Source organism: Stenella coeruleoalba (assembly GCF_951394435.1).
Source record: "Stenella coeruleoalba genome assembly, chromosome: 11".
Lineage (NCBI taxonomy): Eukaryota > Metazoa > Chordata > Mammalia > Artiodactyla > Delphinidae > Stenella > Stenella coeruleoalba.
The window spans coordinates 38,048,138-38,068,921 of NC_137157.1; the positions used below are offsets into that span (position 1 = coordinate 38,048,138).

General features: G+C 33.2%; 2 protein-coding genes across 2 annotated transcripts in view; one reads left to right on the plus strand and one right to left on the minus strand.

Annotated features, from left to right (window-relative positions):
* The window catches only part of LIN7A (lin-7 homolog A, crumbs cell polarity complex component), a 390,131-nt gene that overhangs the window by 346,801 nt on the left and 22,546 nt on the right, over nucleotides 1-20,784 (plus strand). The window lies entirely within an intron of this gene.
* Nucleotides 1-20,784, minus strand: part of PTPRQ (protein tyrosine phosphatase receptor type Q) — a gene marked incomplete at its 5' end in the record, with an annotated part of 196,504 nt that overhangs the window by 10,597 nt on the left and 165,123 nt on the right. The window contains 6 exon segments of the mRNA XM_079936915.1: nucleotides 807-932; nucleotides 1,148-1,282; nucleotides 7,800-7,876; nucleotides 12,813-12,903; nucleotides 16,022-16,103; nucleotides 16,758-16,784. Coding sequence (XP_079793041.1) covers nucleotides 807-932; nucleotides 1,148-1,282; nucleotides 7,800-7,876; nucleotides 12,813-12,903; nucleotides 16,022-16,103; nucleotides 16,758-16,784 — 538 coding nt within the window.

A 20,784-nucleotide genomic window follows, 5' to 3' on the forward strand; every position in this document is an offset into this window, starting at 1 on the left:
ACAAAATGACATTAAAGAAACATGGTAAGACAGCTGACTTGCCAGGTTTTCAAGGTGATCTTTTAAAATGACAATTTACCAAACAGAAGAAACTGTGTTTTCATAATTTCCTATAAGAGAAGCCTTCTACTATTGCTACAATAAAGAAAATTGCCTTTCTGTATGAATGCAAACAATGAGAAGGCTTGCAAGCAGATGATAATGTAGGGTATTTAAATTCAAATACAATGTAACGTTTTGTAACACCAGAGTAGTAGATTTTGAACAATTGTGACCTAACAACTTAAACACACTCACAAATTATTCACAACACAGGTATAGAGTATCTGATAATGTCAGAAAGTATAAAGATCCTTATATCATTTTCTGTGTTTATAGGCCTTTACGTTATATAAGTGGGATCCTATGCTATCGCTCCTGTATTGGTTCTGGATTAAACAGAAAATCCAGTTATTAGGATGTAGACAGAGATAAGTGATTTGGGAAATTCCTGTTTTAAATCAGATATTACAGTTTCTTTATAAAATAAGATAAACTTAGTGATCTAGTTGTTTCCTCCTTTTTCTTCCCCTGTCTACCTAAGAATTTGATATTAACTGGTTAATATGAACTTTATATAATTTGGAATTAAACACAGTGACGTAGATATTGAAGGCAGGTGCCAATTCAAAACTTCTATTTTGAAAATAATAGAAAAGCATTATTGAATATACAGGTCAAGCAATATGTCTAGAAATTAATTTTACTTTAGACATTTAGAACATTCATATTTTATATCATGTTTGACTTCCCCTCCTTTTTTTTACCCTTTCAATTTTCAGATCTCTGATGGTCCAATCTATTTGAACATCCTCCATTAGCTTTGTAATAACTATATCTCCGAAGACAGTAACTGGTTTGTTGTCCTCTGGCCAATACTGATGGCATCTGATCTGTATTCAGAAAAGAATCACCAGTCATAAGAACCATTTTTTTATATAGATACGTTTGTGTGTGTGTGTGTATAAAATATCACAGTTATCGCTACTAAGATAAAACTGCTTTATAGATGTCCAAGTCATTGATGACTCAAAGTATTAGCTAAAATTGTCACACATATATTAACAGAATTGTAAAAGTTTTGTGAAAAGATTTTCAAATAACTTACCCGCCCTTTTTCAAAACACTGTGTTAGCATTACTAATGTTTTTGCTCTGGTTTCCCACACCATTCTCCAAAAATCCCCAACTGTTCCTGGTAATGGACCTTGAGTAGCAATAAATTCATTTGGACATAAGTAGCCCTAGAATGATATAATTATAACACTGCATCAATATTTACATATATATAGTATTTTTTAGTTTTTGAGCAACGTAAGAAAAACATACTAGTTTAAGATGACCTAATATTTTAAAATATTGTACATTTTTGAATGCTAAATAATAATAGATACTCAAAATTTCCAACATTAATTTTAACCTCACAATGTAATATACTATACAGCTAACTGTTCTTAAAATGTATTTCTAACTCTGAATAAAGCAGTAAAGACTAAAAAATAATAATACCACTTCACAGCAGACAATATGCTAAGCATCTTATAGTTAGTATTTCAATTAATTTGTTTCTTATAAAAACCTTGAGAATTAGAACTATTATTATCCTCATTTTAGAGAGGAAGATACTGAAGCTAAGGAATGTGAAGTAATTTGTGGAAGATTTCACAGTTGGTAAGGTAGTCTGAGTCCAGAGCCAGCGCTCTTACCCATTCCACTAAGTTACTGTCATATATTTAAAGATTGTGCAGATATTTTCATACTCTTTCTCCAAGAAATTACTTATCTATGTAAACTATGGCATTAGTAATTATTCTCCAGAGCTCCAGACCAAGAGTAATGTGAATAATAAGAAGGTTCATTTAACTACTATAGGACCTGAGATTTGTCTCAACCCTATTATGATAGCTCTTGTAGATTTTATCAAGTTATTCTAAAACTCAGTCCATTCACCTGGAATGTAAGGATGCCACTTGAGTAATATCTGTGGATTTTTCTTAAAGAAAGGTACTGTATAAATAAAATATAGTAATGAAATTACATGTATTCCAAACATCAAAATATTTTGAGGAATGAGGATTAAAGGTGAATTTTATTTTTAAATTGGAATTGTCTCAGTAGCCAGAGAATATAGTATTACACTGAATAAATATACATTTTAAAGTTCAAGGGGCCCTAAAATCTAATCCAACCAGTGTATTTTACTCTAAAGAATAATGAGCTACTTGAGGTGATTTTCCCAAAATCACCCAGTGATAGATTCTGGTATAAAACCTTGAGTCTCTTAAATAAACTATATACTAAAGCATTTCTGTGTTTCCAGTCTCAGTTGAAATATATAATTATTTTACATTGTAAAGGTTTTTTTTTTTAGGTTAAAAAAGTAATATATAGTCAGTGTAGAATGTTTGGAAAATTCAGAAAAATACATAATAGAATGTGGAATTAATCTGTAATCTCACTATCCATAATGAAGCACCATTAATATTTTAGTCACTTTCTCTGCAGACTTTTAAAATATGCACATTCCTCCATTCAGATAATATTTATGAAGGTCTACTGTGTGTCAGGCACTATTCTAGCAGCTGAGGATTCATCACTGACTAAAATTCCTACTCTCATTTATCTTATATTCTAGTTAGGGGAAATAGACATCAAGCCTATTAATAAGTCTATTAAATAAACAATTTACATGGAGTTTTTAAAAGTGATGTGTTGTGAGAGAGAGTTTTCAGAAAATAGGGTGTTCAGAAAAGACTCATGGGTGAAATCTGAGGAAAGAACTGAAGCAGAAAGGGGGTAATCCCTTCAAGATCTGAAGGAAAAGTGTTCCAGGTAGAAAGTCAAGTATAACAGCATTAAAGGAGAGATGTGTCTGGAATGTTCTAAGAACAGCAAGTGGCTGGAATGAGGGGGACAGTAATAGAAGGTGACGTCGGAAAGAACAAGGGAGGGAGGACAATGGTGTTTTAGGTCCTAGAGTAGGTAATTATAAGATCTTGGATTTTACTCTGAATGATATGGAAAGCCTTTGAAAGATTTTGAACATACAGAGTATATGGTTTAAGAGTTTCATCCTGGTTTCTGTAAGACAAGCTGATATGGTTTAAAGGAGAAAGGAGGGAGAGTAGTTAGAAGGTTATTGCAACAATCCAACCAAGGGTTAGTTTGGGCGATAGCAATGGGGATTGTGAGAAGTGATAAAATCTGGATAAATTCTGAAGACAGAGCCAAGAGAATTTGCTTATGGATTGGATACTGGGTATAAGAAAAATACAGAAGTCAATAATGATTCCAAATGAAGATGGGGAAAACTTCAGGAAGAGCAGACTTAAAAAAAAATTTGTTTTTTACTTAAGTATAGTTGATTTGCAATGTTGTGTTAGTTTCTGGTGTAAAGCAAAGTGATTCAGTTATACATATATAATATATATTCTTTTTCATATTCTTTTCCATTATGGTTTATTGCAGGATATTGAATATCATTCCCTGTGCTATACAGTAAGACCTTGTTGTTGTTTATCTGTTTTATAGATAGTACTTTATATCTGCTAATCCTGAACGCCTAATTTATCTGTCCCCTACCCCCTTTCCCCTTGGGTAACCATAAATTTGCTTTCTATGTCTGTGAGTCTGTTTCTGTTTTGTATATAAGATCATTTGTATCATATTTTAGATTGCACATATAAGTGATATCATATGGTATTTCTGTCTTTCTCTTTCTGACTTCACTTTCTCTTTCTGACTTACTTCACTTAGTATGACAATCTCTGGGTCCATCTATGTTGCTGCAAATAGCTTTATTTCATTCTTTTTTTTTAATTTTTAAAATTTTTTTTTATTTTGTGGTACGCAGGCCTCTCACTGTTGTGGCCTCTCCCGCTCCGGATCCAGACGCTTAGGCTCAGCGGCCATGGCTTACGGGCCCAGCCGCTCCGCGGCATGTGGGATCTTCCCGGACCAGGGCACGAACCCATGCCCCCTGCATTGGCAGGCGGACTCTCAACCACTGTGCCACCAGGGAAGCCCTATTTCATTCTTTTTTAATGGTTGAGTAATATTCCTATGTATATATACACCATATCTTTATCCGTTCACCTGTCGATGGACATGTAGGTTGCTTCCATGTCTTGGTTATTGTAAATAGTGCTGCTGTGAACATTGGGGTGCAAGTACCTTTTTGAATTAGAGTTTTCTCCAGATATATGCTCAGGAGTGGGATTGCTGGGTCATATGGTAACTCTACTTTTAGTGTTTTAAGGAAGCTCCATACTGTTTTCCATAGTGGCGGCACCAATTTACATTCCCACCAACAATGTAGTGGGTTCCCTTTTCTCCACACCCAGGATAAGCAGGTTAAAAGGAAAATCAAGAATTCATAATGGAAATATTAAACTTGAAATTTCTTTTGGATATTCAAGTGGCAATGTCATGAAGGCAACTGAGTATATGAGCTTGGAATTCAGAAAGAAGTCCAAACTAGAGACATAATTTCAAAGTAGTTAGCAAATAGATCTTACTTAAAATCACAAGAATGGTTGAGATTGTCAAAGAAATGAGTTTGGAAAGAAACAGTAAATTCAAGGATTGGGCTGTAGATAATTTCAGTGTTTGGTGGCCAAGGAGATGAGAGAACCAACGAGACTGAGATGAAAGTGTCAAAGCTGTAGATGGAAAATCGAGAGAATGGTGTCCTGGCAGCGTTTTAAGGGTGAGGACAATAAACTGTAATTGATCAATTTATAAAATGTTTCGCCTAGTTATTTGCATTTCCCTTTTTCAGGGATTCAGTGTCCTTTGGTACTATAATCTTCTTCCAGAGTAGACGAAATCTGATGTTTCTGATACGATTACAGCTCCTTTGCATCATAGCCTTTAATCTTCAATCTCCAGCTATGGTAAAAGCTATCCTCAAATTGAAGTAATTTCAGGCATCTCAGGTTGACAGGAGAGATAATTTGGGGTGGTGGGTTGGGGTCTTGTCCCATTACATAATGTTCTTATTGTTAGCTTTCTTGAAAACATTCCTAAAGTCACGTGTACAATTAGTGGTTGTTTACAAGGATGCAGTATCTATTTTCCTCCCTACCTCTCTCCCATAGTCCATCCTTAATCAACATTTTCCAGGCTCTCTCTGAGTCCTAGCTTCAGGAGCACAATTCCCAAGAAGAGCCAAGGGCAGAGAGATAAACATATAGTAATCTAATTACAGACCCAGGACTGGAGTTCCCAGTCTTAAAGTACATCCTTCAGACCACCTACTGGTCTTCCCTTTTCCCTTCTCCAGACTTCACTTTTTCTTTTCCATCTAAACACTAGTTATTTTGCTTTTTCTCTACCTTGCTCTATAGTTCTTTTCCCTTTTCCTCCAGCTTCCAAAGAAATAGGAATTCAGAGTCCATTTGTAGATGGCCTTTGTCTTTTGCTCCTGGAACAAGTGTTCATGAACTTTCAGATGGAGGTGCCATGGAACAAAAGTGGGGAGTTGGGGGAAACTGAGGTATCAAACATTCATTCTGAGAAATCTTCACTATTTCTGAGGTGAAGACTGCCTGAATTTGGGGATAGAGAAGTGAGAGGCCACTATGGTATTATGACTTTGTCTATTTCCATCTGTTCCTGACATCCCAGGCGAAGGAGATATCCCCAGAAGTAAAAGCAATACAGCATACTGCCTACTCCAATACTGAAACCTGCCTTAATATAAAGTGCTTTCCATCTGGGCCTGCTTACCATGTAGCTCAGTAATGATTACGCATATCATTACATATGGGTCATAGTGAATTTGTTGTAAAATTTATTATATTACAACATCACTTGACCACAGCAGAATATATATATATGTATTAATGTACTCAGATTTAGTTTATTGCTCATCCTGTATTGTGATCTTCTTATGGTTGTCTCCTGACAACTTATAATATTTAGAGGGAACACTGGGGGTTCATGGATATTCCTTTGTTTATGTGTGGTTCAGTTATACCTCCTAAAACTGTCTGGTTGCCTTCCTAATCATATTCATAACCTATACTGTCATCCCATAACTGGTTGAACATTATAGGATATAAGCTATTCATTTGTATCTACTTATTGGTGAATAAAAATGATACGAATTAATAGATCACTGATACAACAATTTGTTCTTGCTCTGTTCTATGGTATCATAAAATACATGATCATTGTTTAAATTTAAATATCTAAATGTATATATGCCTCATTCTACAAATCAAAGTAAAACTTCTACATGCTATATTGTTTAGGATACAATTAAAATTGGTAAGCACAAGATTTCACCAAAATCTTTAGAAAAGAATTACATTTTCAGGGAAATCAATGATTTGATAAATGAATAAAATATACCATCACAATAGTAAATTTGGGTTTTCTTCAAAATAGATTTAAAGTTCTAGCACAAAAATGGGATGAAATTCAAAGGATGACTTATTAACCTCTGCAACCCCCCGTCACTTCTCCTATTAAGAAATCTTAAATGCTCCCATTGTTCACTTATTTCACAATAAGATTCAATATATAATTGTAATTTTGGAGTAATTATCAACCAATATAAAATTCAGGATGAATTCTTCTTTTCCCCCTTAACAGAGTCTTGGGGAGAATGGGACATAGGACAGGTTATGTTTGATGTTGGGGAAAGGATGGAGCATCACATAAGCAGAGCCCCAGTGGGACCAAATGAAATGGCAGGCCTGGATGAGAAGACTGAATAAGGAAAAAATAAAACACCAGTGGGAGTGTGGGCAGTAGAGGGAACCTTCAGGTATCTGTGGAGTCATGATAAGAAGCATAGTTAACCTTGGTATGTATTAGAATTGAAGTCAGTGGTGAAAATGTAAGGGAACATATCTTGTTTTTATAAAACAACTGTGTATTTGAGTAGTTCAGTGATAGAATCATCTGCCTTAAGGAGGAAATAGGTGAATCAATGCCAAGATAGGCTAATATCTAATTACAAGTAATTTTTCAGAAAGATTTCCTGGGTGAATGGTTGGATTAAATAACCACAAAAGCAGTTCCTACTCTCGGATTTCGTGATTGTGTCAACCCAAGTGGAGGTCTTGGGTGCATCTAAGGTTTCTGTGTACCTATGATAGTGGTGAGCATTGAGAGAACAAAAGAGCCATGGAGAAGGAGAGGGAGAGATCCTTAAAACACTTTGGTTTATTCAACTTTCAATCCAATGCAGCAAGCATTTATTATCTGTGATGTGCAACATAGTATACTAGGCATGTCACAGTTCACCCCATGTTGGTTCACTTAAGATATGCTTGTTGAGTAGCTACAACGGAGTGCACGTTCTGTAAGTAGCTGAGGATGAAAAGAACAAGGCATCACAGTTCCCTAGAAGGACTGAAAATCTAGAGGGGAGGAAGAGCATAATAGGTTTTTATATTATATGGACATGATTGTACATATGACTAATTTTTCTTTGAAAGAGAGGTTGGCCGACCTCATTGTGTACAGAGAATATTCTGACAAACGTAGGAAATAGTGGAAAGACCAGGGGATATGTAGCTAGAAGTTGTACGTCTGCCACTTATTAGTGAAATGATCGTTGGGTAAATTGCAATCTCTGTTTGGAGCCTCCGTTTCCCCATGTATAAAATAGGGATACATAATGTTGTTGTAAGGAACTGGTACATTAAATTCATAGAGGTTGTAATGAATTTCTTGTTTTAAATAGTTTGAAGAGTAATACTGCAGTATTTATGTTTTATAAAAATATATATAAAAATAGCAACTTACAGAAACATAGCTGGCATTAATATAATCCGATCCTGGAATACTGGCATCAGCTATCAGTTTCACTCTGTTATTGTTATCTAGAAGAAAATATAAGAAATTAATGCTAATTCCCTTTGCTACTTTCTTACTATAGCAGTAATAGAAAGAAGTTCATGATATAACATCAAAAATTATAGACGGCTGTAAAATTTTAAATAGAAATTCCCTATTATTCCATATTTCCACTACCCAGAGAAAATGACTATTAATATGTTCTTGTATTTATTTCCAGGATTTTCTATATATATTCATATAAAATTGACCACAAGTGGGCAATATACACACTATTCTGCAAAAATTTCTTATTTACCTGTATCTTTCCATATTAGCATAAACAACAATATCTAGCTCATTACTTTAAAAAGCCATATAGTATTTCAGTGCTTGAATATAACATACTTATTTAGCTCTTTAGGGTGATTTAAACTCATCTCATTTTGTTATTATAAAAAGCTGAATAAATATAACTGGACTTTTTACACATATGTAGGAGTCTATTTGTAGAATACATTACCAGCAGTAAAATTCCCAAATCATATTGTGCATCTCAAATTTTGAAAGATACTGACAAATTGTTCTCAAGTTATATCATATCACTCTGAACAAAAGTGCTTGAACAGTTTGAACTTTCCTCTTACTTTCACTGCCATATTATTAAACATTTTAATTTATGACCTTTTGATAGTTACAAATTGATGTCTCCTAATATTTATATTGATTTTCTTAAATATGAGTGAAATTGAGCTTCTTTGCTTATGCCTTGGCCATTTTAAATACATTTTCTATTAATTACATTTTCATATGATACTATTTTTCTAAAAATATACTAAGAATGTTTTACATGTATTGAATTTTTCTTTTAGTTTGTCATTTGTCTTTGCCTCTATTAATCAGTTTATCTGCTAGCTACCTTGCCATGGATAAAATTTATATATTTTGTAATCAAATTTCTCATTATTTTTCATTATGGCTTCACTGTGGCTTCTTGTGTGATATATACAAAGGTCTTTGTCACACCAATATTCTTATTTTCACAAATTCATTCATAGTTCCTTCTGGGACGTTAATACGGTGTTCTGCTTTTGTTTTAAATATTTTGATTTTTGATCCATTGGGCTTTTTTTTCTTTTGAAACAGAATGAGGTAAAATCTACCTTTATTGTTTGTTTGTTTGTTAACATTTGGAACAACAAATAGTCCATCCTTACTCCCTTGTTCAAAACACCACTTTTATCACACACTAGTTTTCTCTATGTGTTTAGGTCTATTTCTGGACCATTTATACTCTTCCCTTAATTTATCTGCCTATTCTTTCTTTAATACCAAACTTTTAATGATTATTTTTTAGACTTTTAAGGCATGGCAAAATTAGATAACCTTTACACATTACTTTTCTTCAAAGAAAAGTATCAAAAAATTATTTTTTCCTGAGAATTTTTACCGAGTTGGTATTATAATTGAAATGTCCAGTGCTAATTTTAACTAGACAAGGGAATGATATCTATTACTATTACTACTTATCTATTACTACTTATCTATTACTACTTAATTATTTTGAAGGTTTTTTGTTTGTTTTGTTTTGTTTTTAATCTTAATGGGAAGGCACTCAGTACTGAAGGAAAAATAGGTAAATGTGGGTTTGTGTTTGAATTACAGATGATCTATCTACCATTTATGGCATTGGGTGAATTGCTTAACTTCTCCATTCCCTTGTTACCTCAGCTATAATATATAGTTATAATATTTATTTTGTAGAATCCTCTGAGGAAAACTTATACGAAAGCTTATAGAACTCATAAAGCTGTATAGAACACAAAACACGTTCTTATGTTCTTAAAATTAAGCACGTTGTATGTTAAATGACTTTGCTGTACCAATAGTAATCATAATGACCTGACCAATGTGTTTGAATCTAAAGAAGGGGGATTGTTCAAGCAAATTTATGTGAATGATTTATATCCCAAAGATTTTGAATTTGGTATGATCTGCCTATTTTAATGACATTGTGGCCAGTCATGTAACTAAGGAAGGGAAGCCATCAGGTTTCTATTCACTCGATATGCCTGCTTATAACTGAGTCAACAGCAAGCTAAACTTTTCTTCATGGTGTTGGAACACTTCTGAAGGTCATAGTGTCCTGTCAAAGAGAGACTTGGAAATCTCTTCTGCATGCATTTGCTGCTAATTCTAGTATCTTAAAGCCCTGTAAGCTAGTATCTTCTAAAATGCACTGTGATATTTGAAATCCTACTTCCTACATTACTCAGGGGAAACAATGAATCTCACTTAGCTGACTCAAGCTAAAATTCAGACTCTATTAAATGAATTCACTCTCTACGGGAGAAAAAAAACATTTCAGCTTTATGGCTTCTCTGCAAGCACAATGGGAGAATGTATTTAGTTTAAACATTTCATTTTCTTGTTCCACGTATATGTGGGCAGGGGCGAGGGTCTGTTTGTCCATCTAGGCAGAAGTGAGTTTATAGCTTGTCTTCCAACTGAGGTTAGGGAAGTAGGTTTATCATCTCCAGACCGTAGACTCTAAGGGCCTGTTACTAAATTTTTTTCACCCAGAAAATTAGAGGCTTTTAAAAATGAGCAGTCTATTGATTACTAACAATCATAAGAGCTAATATTTAGGAGAGCTTCCTGTGTTCTGGTATTGGGCAAAGTGATTTACATGGTTATTTCATCTACTCCTGAAAGTTAGGAGGTCGACACCACTAAATAATATGTCCAGTCACTAAAGTAGTTAGTAGGTAAACAGAACTGCAGCCCAGGAAGTTTGATTAGAGCCCACATGGTTTTAGTCATTTTACTATACAGCAGGCAGTATGTATTAGTTGAACTAATAAATTATTCTAATAATATTCTTGAAAAATACAACATTCTTCCTAACAAAATTATTTCTTATAGGACCTCCAACTCTTTAAGAGGACACTTAAGAAAAAGCTTTCCCCTAAAAATCCATTAAAGGATATTGGATGTGGATGTAGTATATTATTAGAAAAATTACCATAAGTTTTCTGTACTGAAATCAAGAAGAAAGCAGAATACAATTGGACATTATCCATTTGACTCTAGAAAAGGCGAAAAACATGCATGCAAAGCTTTTAATATTCTAAAACGTCCTTGGTTTACAACATAATTCCATCACTAGTTGTTTTTTGTCTTAGCTTTAGATATCTGGATAATCTTACCCCTCAGTTCTTGTTGTTTTAAGGATGTCTGTTTAGTTATATTGACCACTCGTATTCATTTCTTATGCTGTAAGAGCTAGCAAGCTAGCATTATGTGACTTTTCCTATGGCCATTATGTGAACCCAGAAAATAATGCACTGAGATCTTAATAATAAAAGATTGAAATGACACATTTTTTAAAATGTCTAACATATCAAATTTTTATATATATTTTTAAGTCAGATACTCTTTAGTCTTTGGAAATAAGTTAGATATATTTGATTTACTTATATATAGTGATACACATTACTTCAGCCAAATACACAATTGTAAATAAATATTAAATATTCCACAGTAACTGTCCTTCAATCACACTATAGTACTTTTTTTCACAGAATATCACTAAGTAATCATGAAGCAGAGAGTCTGAAGGAAATTTAGGTATAGATGAATATAAAAACATGAGAATTTCCGTATCTCTTAAATTTATGATGCATCCAACTCAAGTTAACTCTCTGAAAGGGAAAACAAAAGGACTTATTAAGAAAGGTCATGCCACAGGAATTGAGAGATGTAACACTAACATTCCTTATTTCCTACAATGATGTCTTATTTGTCAACTTACTCTTAAAGTCATTTACCTTTGATTTGTTTTGTTCCGGGAAGGATTTTAGGTGATTAAAGCTATTTGTATTTTCATCCTTTTCTAATTCTTGGGAATTAACAGATTCCATTAGATTACTACCTGCTATATCATGTTTCCCTAAATTTGCTTACTTCATGCCTCTAGTTCTAGAATAACAGAATATGGTCCATTTCTTCCTATCCATATCCTTATGATTTTACATTCTGTGATTACACCCTTCTTTAAGTCTGTGTCTTTCTAGACAGAAGAGTTCAATTTATATATATATATGGAAGTTTCCCCAATACAGTTTTGAAAAGGCATAGAACATAGAAAAATATATATATACTAACTCTAAAATTAGGAATATTTTAAAACTCTAGATTTTGAAACAATACTATTTCAGAGCTTAACAAATACCACTTTTTAATTTCATATATAAAAATGTATTGAATCAGAATATAGTTAGTAGGAATATCTGTTGAAAAAAATATATCAAACATATAGCTATTATTAGCAGAGGAATGTTATTTTTTTTCACATCACTGCTAAGTCTTAAAGCAATAATATGGTTTTTTATTTCACATCAGTAGACATTCTTTTTAATGACATAAGGAATAATAACAGTGTACCATGTAAGATGGTTTCTTTTCTTATTGACTGAAAAATGAAGCCATGTTCACTGTGGTAAGGCACAAGCCCGCCTCCTTTGTAAAACCAATCCTGGTAAGCATACCTTTATTCTGATCTTCAATGAATATTTTGCAATGCATTTTTTATATTCCTTAACAAAGCACTGCCATGCTTTTAAGAAAACTAATGCACAAAGTTATGTGTGAACTTTCTCTTTTCATTTGAGAACTAGGTCTGTAGGAAGATATTAGAAAGGTTCGTTACTTGGGTTAAATTACAAAGCTAAGAAACTACTAGGTCTACAGTTTCTTACACCTGCATGAGTAAACCTTGTGTGAATAAGCTGAAAACCATGTACATTAACTTTAATAAATATTAACAAAGCAAAAGAGATACAATTTAACAGCTGCTAATAAAACGCATTATTATAATCCAATTAATATGTAATATATATTTAAGAAAAAATGCTAAAATGCATTTTGCTCTCATTTGAAAATGTTTCATTATCTAAAACCAGAAATAGTATGTACACATACATGGTTTTATGTTTGGAAAGCGGTTTTTTGCTCTGTTCCAAGGCAGATCAGCATCAGTGGAAGAAAGATCCTGAAGAAATTTTGGTAATTCCTGTGGATTGAAGTCATTGCAAAGTTTAGATTTATTTCAGAGGTAAACAAGAAGTTCCACTTAGTAAAAGACTATTCTTTATTCTAAATCCTTTTACTTTTAAAATGACAACACTTCTCATAACTGCAGAAGCAAGGTCAAATTAACAGTAATGAACTTACATGAACTTTCACTGAAAATTCCTGAATAGAATTGATTAGTTGAGCTACTGCTTTCTCTGGCATAATTTCTTTGCCCTTTGGGAAGCTCTGAGGTGCAGCAACCATGTTAGTAACTCCTTTCATAATTTACTAATGGTTTTGTCAAATACACACTGTGTATTATTTAATATTTTAATGTCTACTTAGTAGGGTAAGGGAGTTGGTGATTTATTTTTTGTTTTTTCTCGTCAGGCAGTGTGATTTCACGCCTATTAATTGGTACAACATTGGTCAGTTTGTGAGAAAATGCCAAAGGTCAATTCCTGTTCTTAGTGGGCACTGTTAAATCGATAGCGGAATACAAAGGTGTGATAAAGAATTATCAGAGGAAGGGTCAAGATCTGTTATTGACATTTTGGTGAAAAATCACGATATAATCCATTCATCATAAAGCTGGTGCAAGAAAATGTGTTCATTATTTTGCTGAGCTGATGATTTACATTTATGAAATTTATAGTTTTCCATATTAGAAATGCCTCAATTTACCAAATTCCTTAAAAAGTGTTAAAACCGTGGGGTTTTGCAATTTTTTCCCACTTTATTATAAAGGATTTCTTTTAATTGGATAATTTTCCCTTCTCCCTTATTTTTCCTCCAAGAGAATTCTGGACAGTATTTTATGAGTGTGTATGTGTTAGAGAAGAGGGACAGTGTTAATAAGCATCTGAATTCTGGCGTTTTGGCACTAAAGGCTTAGAAAAAAAATTTTTAACCAAGTGAGGAATCCTAGAACAGCTTCCTTGTGTCAGGTTTTGGGAGTATATGTCAGCATATTTATAAGAGACAAAGAAATAGAGGGGGGAAAGAAGATGAATTGGAATCACCTGAAAAGTGGTACCTATTTTTCTGTAGTTACAGAAGTTTCCATTTATAGATTTAAATGATTATGGCCTTGATAATTAATACCCAATTACTAGGTTGACTGTTTGGATAGTAATGTTACACTCAGTGGTCTTATTCTTATCAGAGCACACAGGGCCTCAACCAACCTTTCCTATGTAGCTCTTTCTCCTACGGTTCCCAGTTTTTAGTGGGATCACAGATGGGTGGAACTGCTTTGCATCCTTATGTTTTTGCATTCATTCTCTCTCTCTAGAATACCTTTCCCCCTTTATAAACTTATTGGACTTCTGCTCCATCCTAAAGTTCATCTGGCAGGTCACCTTTTTGTAAAGTCTTTTCTGACAGCTATCCAAACAGAGTTGATCCTCACTTCTTTCTGCATAGCTCCATCATGATACGGTATCATTTGGGTTTTTTTTTTAATACATGTCTGCAGTTCTTCTTCATCATTTGAACTTCTTTATGAAATCATCACTATGATGGCAAATAGTTGTGCCAGCCACTATTCTCAGTATTACACACATTCAATCAGTTTAGTATTCACAATTCAACAAGATAGATACAGCATTTTACAAATGAGGACATTGAACAACAGAGAGTTTAAGTGATTTACCCAAGGTCACTTAGCTGTTTAAGTGTTGAATTCATATATATCAATACCTGTCACGTAGTGGAGCTTATTAATATTTAAGGTATAAGCGAATATGACCTGAGTTACAAGTTTTATCAAACATATGCATCAAATATGCATTTGTTTATTAAAACAGTTAAAAAATACAGCAGTAGAACTAAAAGCAATTAAAAAAACCATGTTCCTTACATGTGAATATACATTTACCTAATATATACAACCTATATATTTATATAAAAACACCCAAGTACTTAAAACCATGATCTCCAAAAAAGTTAAACTAGAAGCTTTCTCATTATAATGTATGAGAAAATGTTATTGCTAATAAAACTTTTCATCTACTCAGTCATGTATAATGTTAACTATATTCACTCCTATTCTAAACAAACTACCCTTTTGTTCCTGAAAAATTGACAGTTCTTGCTGCATAAATGCTAAGAAGAGTTTTATGGTACCACTGATTTTGTTAAAACCAGACCAATATTACTTAAGAAGCATAACCAAAAGCTGTAGGAAATACCATTAATCTTCTCACATTTTTTGTGATTATTTCCTGAGAGACTGAAATATTACAATCCTGAATTATTCAAGCCAATTGTTTTTGTTCACACACTAAAAGTTCAGGAAAAACTAGAAATAAAGTTTTTGGTAACATTTAGAAATCTGTTTTATTTTTATAATACAAAATAAGTTAGGAAAGAGCCTCACAAGTTTTAAAATAGCTTGTAGACTAACACATGCCTTATGTTTTAATGTAATTTCAACTTTATGGATATATAAGATGCTAAAAGCAATAAAATTAATCTTAACTTTCAAAAAGTGTAAAAGTAACAAGTTCTTAACTTCATATATTCTCCATAACGTGATACTGCATTTATTCCATGATCACTTAAGTAATACCTGTGTTTTATAGGCTTCTTTTTATCTGTTTTTTATTTTTGGAAAGTTCTAAAAATAACATTTTTTAAATAATTTCTGGAAACATCAAGTTCTGTTCTCAGGTTCATCTATACCACTAACATAAACTAAGCAGGCAAATATGAAATGGAATTATTTAGTTTCTAAAACAGTTATTTAAATATAAAGCCACATTTACGGTACCACCCAAACCTCGTACACACACAAAACCTGATGCATACAGCATTCTATAGTTGCATGTACATCTGGGTGAGAAAGCAAAGAAGAAACAGGGCCAGGCTGCCCTTGCTGGGGAGGTCTCTGATCCGGAGCACCTTTTCCTGACACAGTAGGTGAATAATTCTGTTCAGGTTGCACCAGAGGCTGCCCAGTGTAACGTTACTATCCAAACAATCAACCTGGTAATTGGGTATTGATTATCAAGGCCAGAGTCCTTCATGGCCTTGCAAGCTTAAACTGGACATGAAATGTGACACATGAAACGACTGGAGGTCTGGCAATGTTGTGACAACTGCTAGTAACATACCGAAAATTCTTCTTGAAACTTTAGGTTGTTGTTTGTGCAAAGCTCTTCAACATGTTGCAGAAAGGATTTCTTGCTTATCGGCCTCCAAGCAAAGAAAGGTATAAAATGGAGTCATGTTAGGTTGAGTTCTTTTCCTTTAGCCTGGGCACTCTCTTTACAGTTGACAAGTTAGAGGACAAGGGACATTTCAAAAGCACACAGCCCTTTAAAGTCACTCTGTCATATTTACAAAATTAGCTTCCCCCTTTAAGTTCACTTTCTTTGTATTTCATGGTATAAAAATCCTTCAAATTTTAAGTGACTTTAAATGAATGATTTAACATTTTAATGAAGAAAGTTTTTCAAGCAAATGTAAGGGCATAAAGTCATCATTGAATCCTAAAACACATAAAACCTCTTTGTCATACAGAAAACATTTTATACGTTACAAGGTTTTAGAAGATATAAAATATTGCAGTGACCTCATTCTCGTAACGACATGGTTTTTAAACCCTAAGGAGTTTAAATATCCCTGTATTACTTCCCAAGCTAAAATACAGACATGCAGGCTTCACCCCAGAGAGAGAGAAAGCATTTCTCCAGTTACCATGCAATTAGTCATGCTTTTATGATTTATATCCAGCTTGGAGGTTTTTCTAACAAACATACAAAAAAAGGAACCACACATTGAGATTCATCGAATCAGGGAATCCAGAGTTGATACTCAGAAAGAAGAAAAGATATTTAACAAACTTACTTGATGGATTTTCTATAACTAAGTAACCTGCAACAGAGATTGTGTTAAATGGATTATGAGTTGAGGGTACAGCTCTTTCTGAAAGAGTTTCAGATTAAAATCAGAAAAACAGGGTAAATCAGCAATATATAATATGCTATGCCTTTAATTGATATTTGATCATTATTTTAAATTCTATATCATTTTTGAAATTATATTATTTGGACCCAAATATGGCCAGATAATAATTTGGCTTCTTTCTCAAGCTGAGAAGGTACTATTTTATATTGTTAGGCATTTGGGGCATTACATCAAAAACAGGTCACTTTTTAATATATTGCATAGTATTTATTGGTCTAAAAAAGTTAATGTGAATTAAATTTTTTTCTTTGTTCATAAAAAGTGCTAAATCAGGGAGGGTGAATCTTTGAAAAATGACATCAAATTGCCTAAGTCTTGTTTCATGAGTGAGTTTTCATGAATATATAACCATAAAAAATGACAATCATTTCAATTACTTTGGATATACATATCTTTTGTGGCAGTTCATTGGTCAAGTTATTTATACTCTGAAAAAAATTGAAATAATTTTTAACAGCTAAATAGACTATGCAACACACAAATTCAGAGATGGGTACATCTTTAATAACATTTGTCATGCACAACAAATTAGCACTGCAAAAAAACACAAAAGGCACAAAGTATGATGAAATAAAATGAAGAACATGTACCTTTATCAAAGTTTTTAATTTTAAATATTATTAGAGACGATTTCACTGTATTTCTTAAGTGACAGATATTTAAAAGAGGATATGGTTTTTGAAGTAAAGGACAAATGAAAAATATTAGATTGAAAAATGTGGCTTAAATACTTTGAAAATGGTCACAGATGTGTGTGTTCAATGAAGAAAACGTGAGTCAAAAGAGTGTATTTCATTACAACACAGGAATTGGTGAAAAATATGGAGGTGCTGGAGCAAGTATTATGAAGAAGAGTGGTAGAATTCTTGGTTAATGCTATAGGTGTCCCCAAGCAGAAGGAAGTATCTCTCAGCTCCTCAGGGTATAACCTAGTACAGCAACATAGCATAGCATAGAATCATAGGTTAGAGCAGAGTCTTAGTGGATGACCTTGTGGGCTTCTCACAATACCCTAGAGTGATTCTAAGGAGGCACCAGAGAAATTCTGACTCTAACTAGGTTGATATGGAGATGCCTGAATGGGATATTGAATCAGAAGAATCCTTAATTTGGGGACAGGAAAACAGTGTATGAATTGGAGGGCCTGGAAAGACTTCTGACACATGCAGTGGGGACTAAGGCAGCAAGCAATCCCCGTTGAAAATAATTACGCCTCAGCAAAGACCAGCAAGAAAAAAAGACAACCATGAGCCAGACACACACTACCCAAGACCCTGAAGATGCCTGATGCCCCAGTGTTCCTATGCCATGATATTCCTCAGAAATAGGAAAGGAACGAAGGTCAGGTTGGGCAAATATTAATGAATTGAGCTTAAGATAGAAATGAATGAGATACTTGAATTAGCAAGATCATTTTCCCTGCTACCACGCAGAAATGGGAATGCTTGAGTTAAGTGGAGATCACTTTTATAACAGGGAACATTATTGAGTTTGTGATTGGTGAAATTCAAACACTACATCTGCTTTAATGACAGCCATCCTATAGTGGGGAGATTCTCTTTTCCCAGAGGATCCAGGATTATTTGAGGTAGTACTGGCAAAAATATTTTTACTGTGCTATCTAGAACCTGAAATAGAGCTAGTTTGTAGAGCAAGAAATAGCTAAAGCACGAGATTATTATTCATATCCTTGTTCTACTTTGATTAATGTTCTATTCTCTCATTTAGAAATTATGATTAATACCTTTTAGTCAATTTCATTTCAGTGAAGAACTCCACAGAAGGTTGCTTTTATTTTACTATTATTATTTTATTTTGCATTTGAAAGATCTCTCTAGAGATACTGATTTTAAACCATAACTGGCTAGCTATTGGATTTGGGTGGATATTTGTGAATTCTTTTCTTAAAAAATACAATGCCCTTTGAAAAATGGTTTCAAATACCTGATCCAACAATTACCAGCTATATTATCTTGAGCAAGTCACTTAATCTTTCTTAGTTCCTAATTTAGAAAATAGGGCAAATATATGTAAATCAAGCTCATGTATGTAAAATGCTAGGAAACGCCCACCCCTGGCTTTGGAAGCAGTACGTAAATGTTAGTTACTATCATTAGTATTAAAATTGCTATTTCTAGTTTTATTGAACTCAAGTTCCTCCTACTGATCTGTTCTACAATTGATACTGATATAATGATTTTTTTTTGTTTCCAAAAGAATAAATTTTACTCAAAACTGGGAAGACTAGATTGCACTAAATTAAGCAGCAAGATTTCCTATCTTCCTAATCAGAGTCCCAGAATAAACAGTGATAACAAATATTTCAAAGCCACGTTTGGTTTTCTAGTTCTCAATTCAAATTCTAAATAAATCCCTAATAATATAAAGGCTGTAATAATTGTTTTCATATTATCATGTGAAAGCATTTCTAATCATGCCTGCATTTTTTACATTATTCCTTATAACTACCCTTCACATTACCCTGTTTGTACTCCAGATATTTTCACTATCAGTTTCTTCTACCGTTCCAGGTGTTTCCCCACAACCAGATTTTCCTGATTGCTTAATGGCTGATTCAAATGTTAACTCCCCCATGGACCTTACCCTGTTCTGTTACAGAGAAATCATTTCTTCCTTCTATGAAACTAAATTTCTATGGACAAATCATCTTCCACCTTCTGTTACGGCTATATAAAAGTACATGTATTAAGGACACATGTATTGAGATTCATGTGTGCTTGAAGGCAGGGGCAGGATTAACACTTGGCTTACTACAAGTCCCTCATAAACTTATTCGTAGTAGACAGTGAATAAATCATTGTTAAATATAAAATTGTGGATGAATTCAGACTAAGATACATAGTAAGCTAAATACAACTGCTCTGATTATTATGAGAGGATATCTGAATTAAATGAATTTTCCACAAAAGTATTAAGTGATTGAGAATTCTCAGGAGATCCTACTCAAAGGTTTAAATAAGTATGATCATAGATGCATCAATAAACAGTATACAGGTCTAAACAAAGCCATATCAGATCCTCTCACATTAGAAGTTAACAGGTGCTAGATACTTAGGAAATTACATGAACAATAGAGTCACTCTTGTCTAGACAAGTAATTAAAAAAACAGGTTTTAAAAAATAAGATCTGTTTGGCTTTATGTATTTATTTTTCAGTATCACTGTTTATCTAAACCCAATCACTTTACATAAGCTGTTCGTCACACTTGTATTTACATAATGTGAGAAACGAGGCTTCTAACAGTCTGTTTTTATGTAATTTTCCAGTCCATGCTTATCTCACAATTATGTGTGAACTGAAATCAAAATACCTATCTGGAAAGCTTAAATAGAGAAGACATTTTGGCATAAATGACCTGTTTCAAATAAAAGTTAGTTTTTTTCTTGTTTTTGTCTGTAGTCTCCATGTCATTGTCTTGATTCTTAGCTTCATATTGTATATTTTTCTCTTAACTAGTGGCTGCATTCTAAATTTTATTTTTCTTTGAAGTTTTAAAGTTTTGTTTGTAAACAGGAGAAAATAGTAATGTGGACAATTTATGCAGGGAATTAGAAAAGAAGGTGGCATATAATATGAAGAAAATGCATTGACTTGTTACTGATGAAGAAATTAAATTCCTTTAAGAAAAATTATTTGGTTAGATAAGCATAAAAAAACCTCATAGAAATTAATGTGTATGAAAATCAACAATGTTATTTCAGGAGTGCTATTTTCAAATAAAGTGATCTATGGAGACACTCAAAGAGACGCAAAAAACTTTCTATTAATATTTTTAAAAACTTAAAAAATTGTTACATGGAGAGCATGTTAGACTGGTATAGTCCTCTTATTTTATTCACTTACAATACAACAGTGAAGGATACTGTCAAATCATATTCAGTTCAT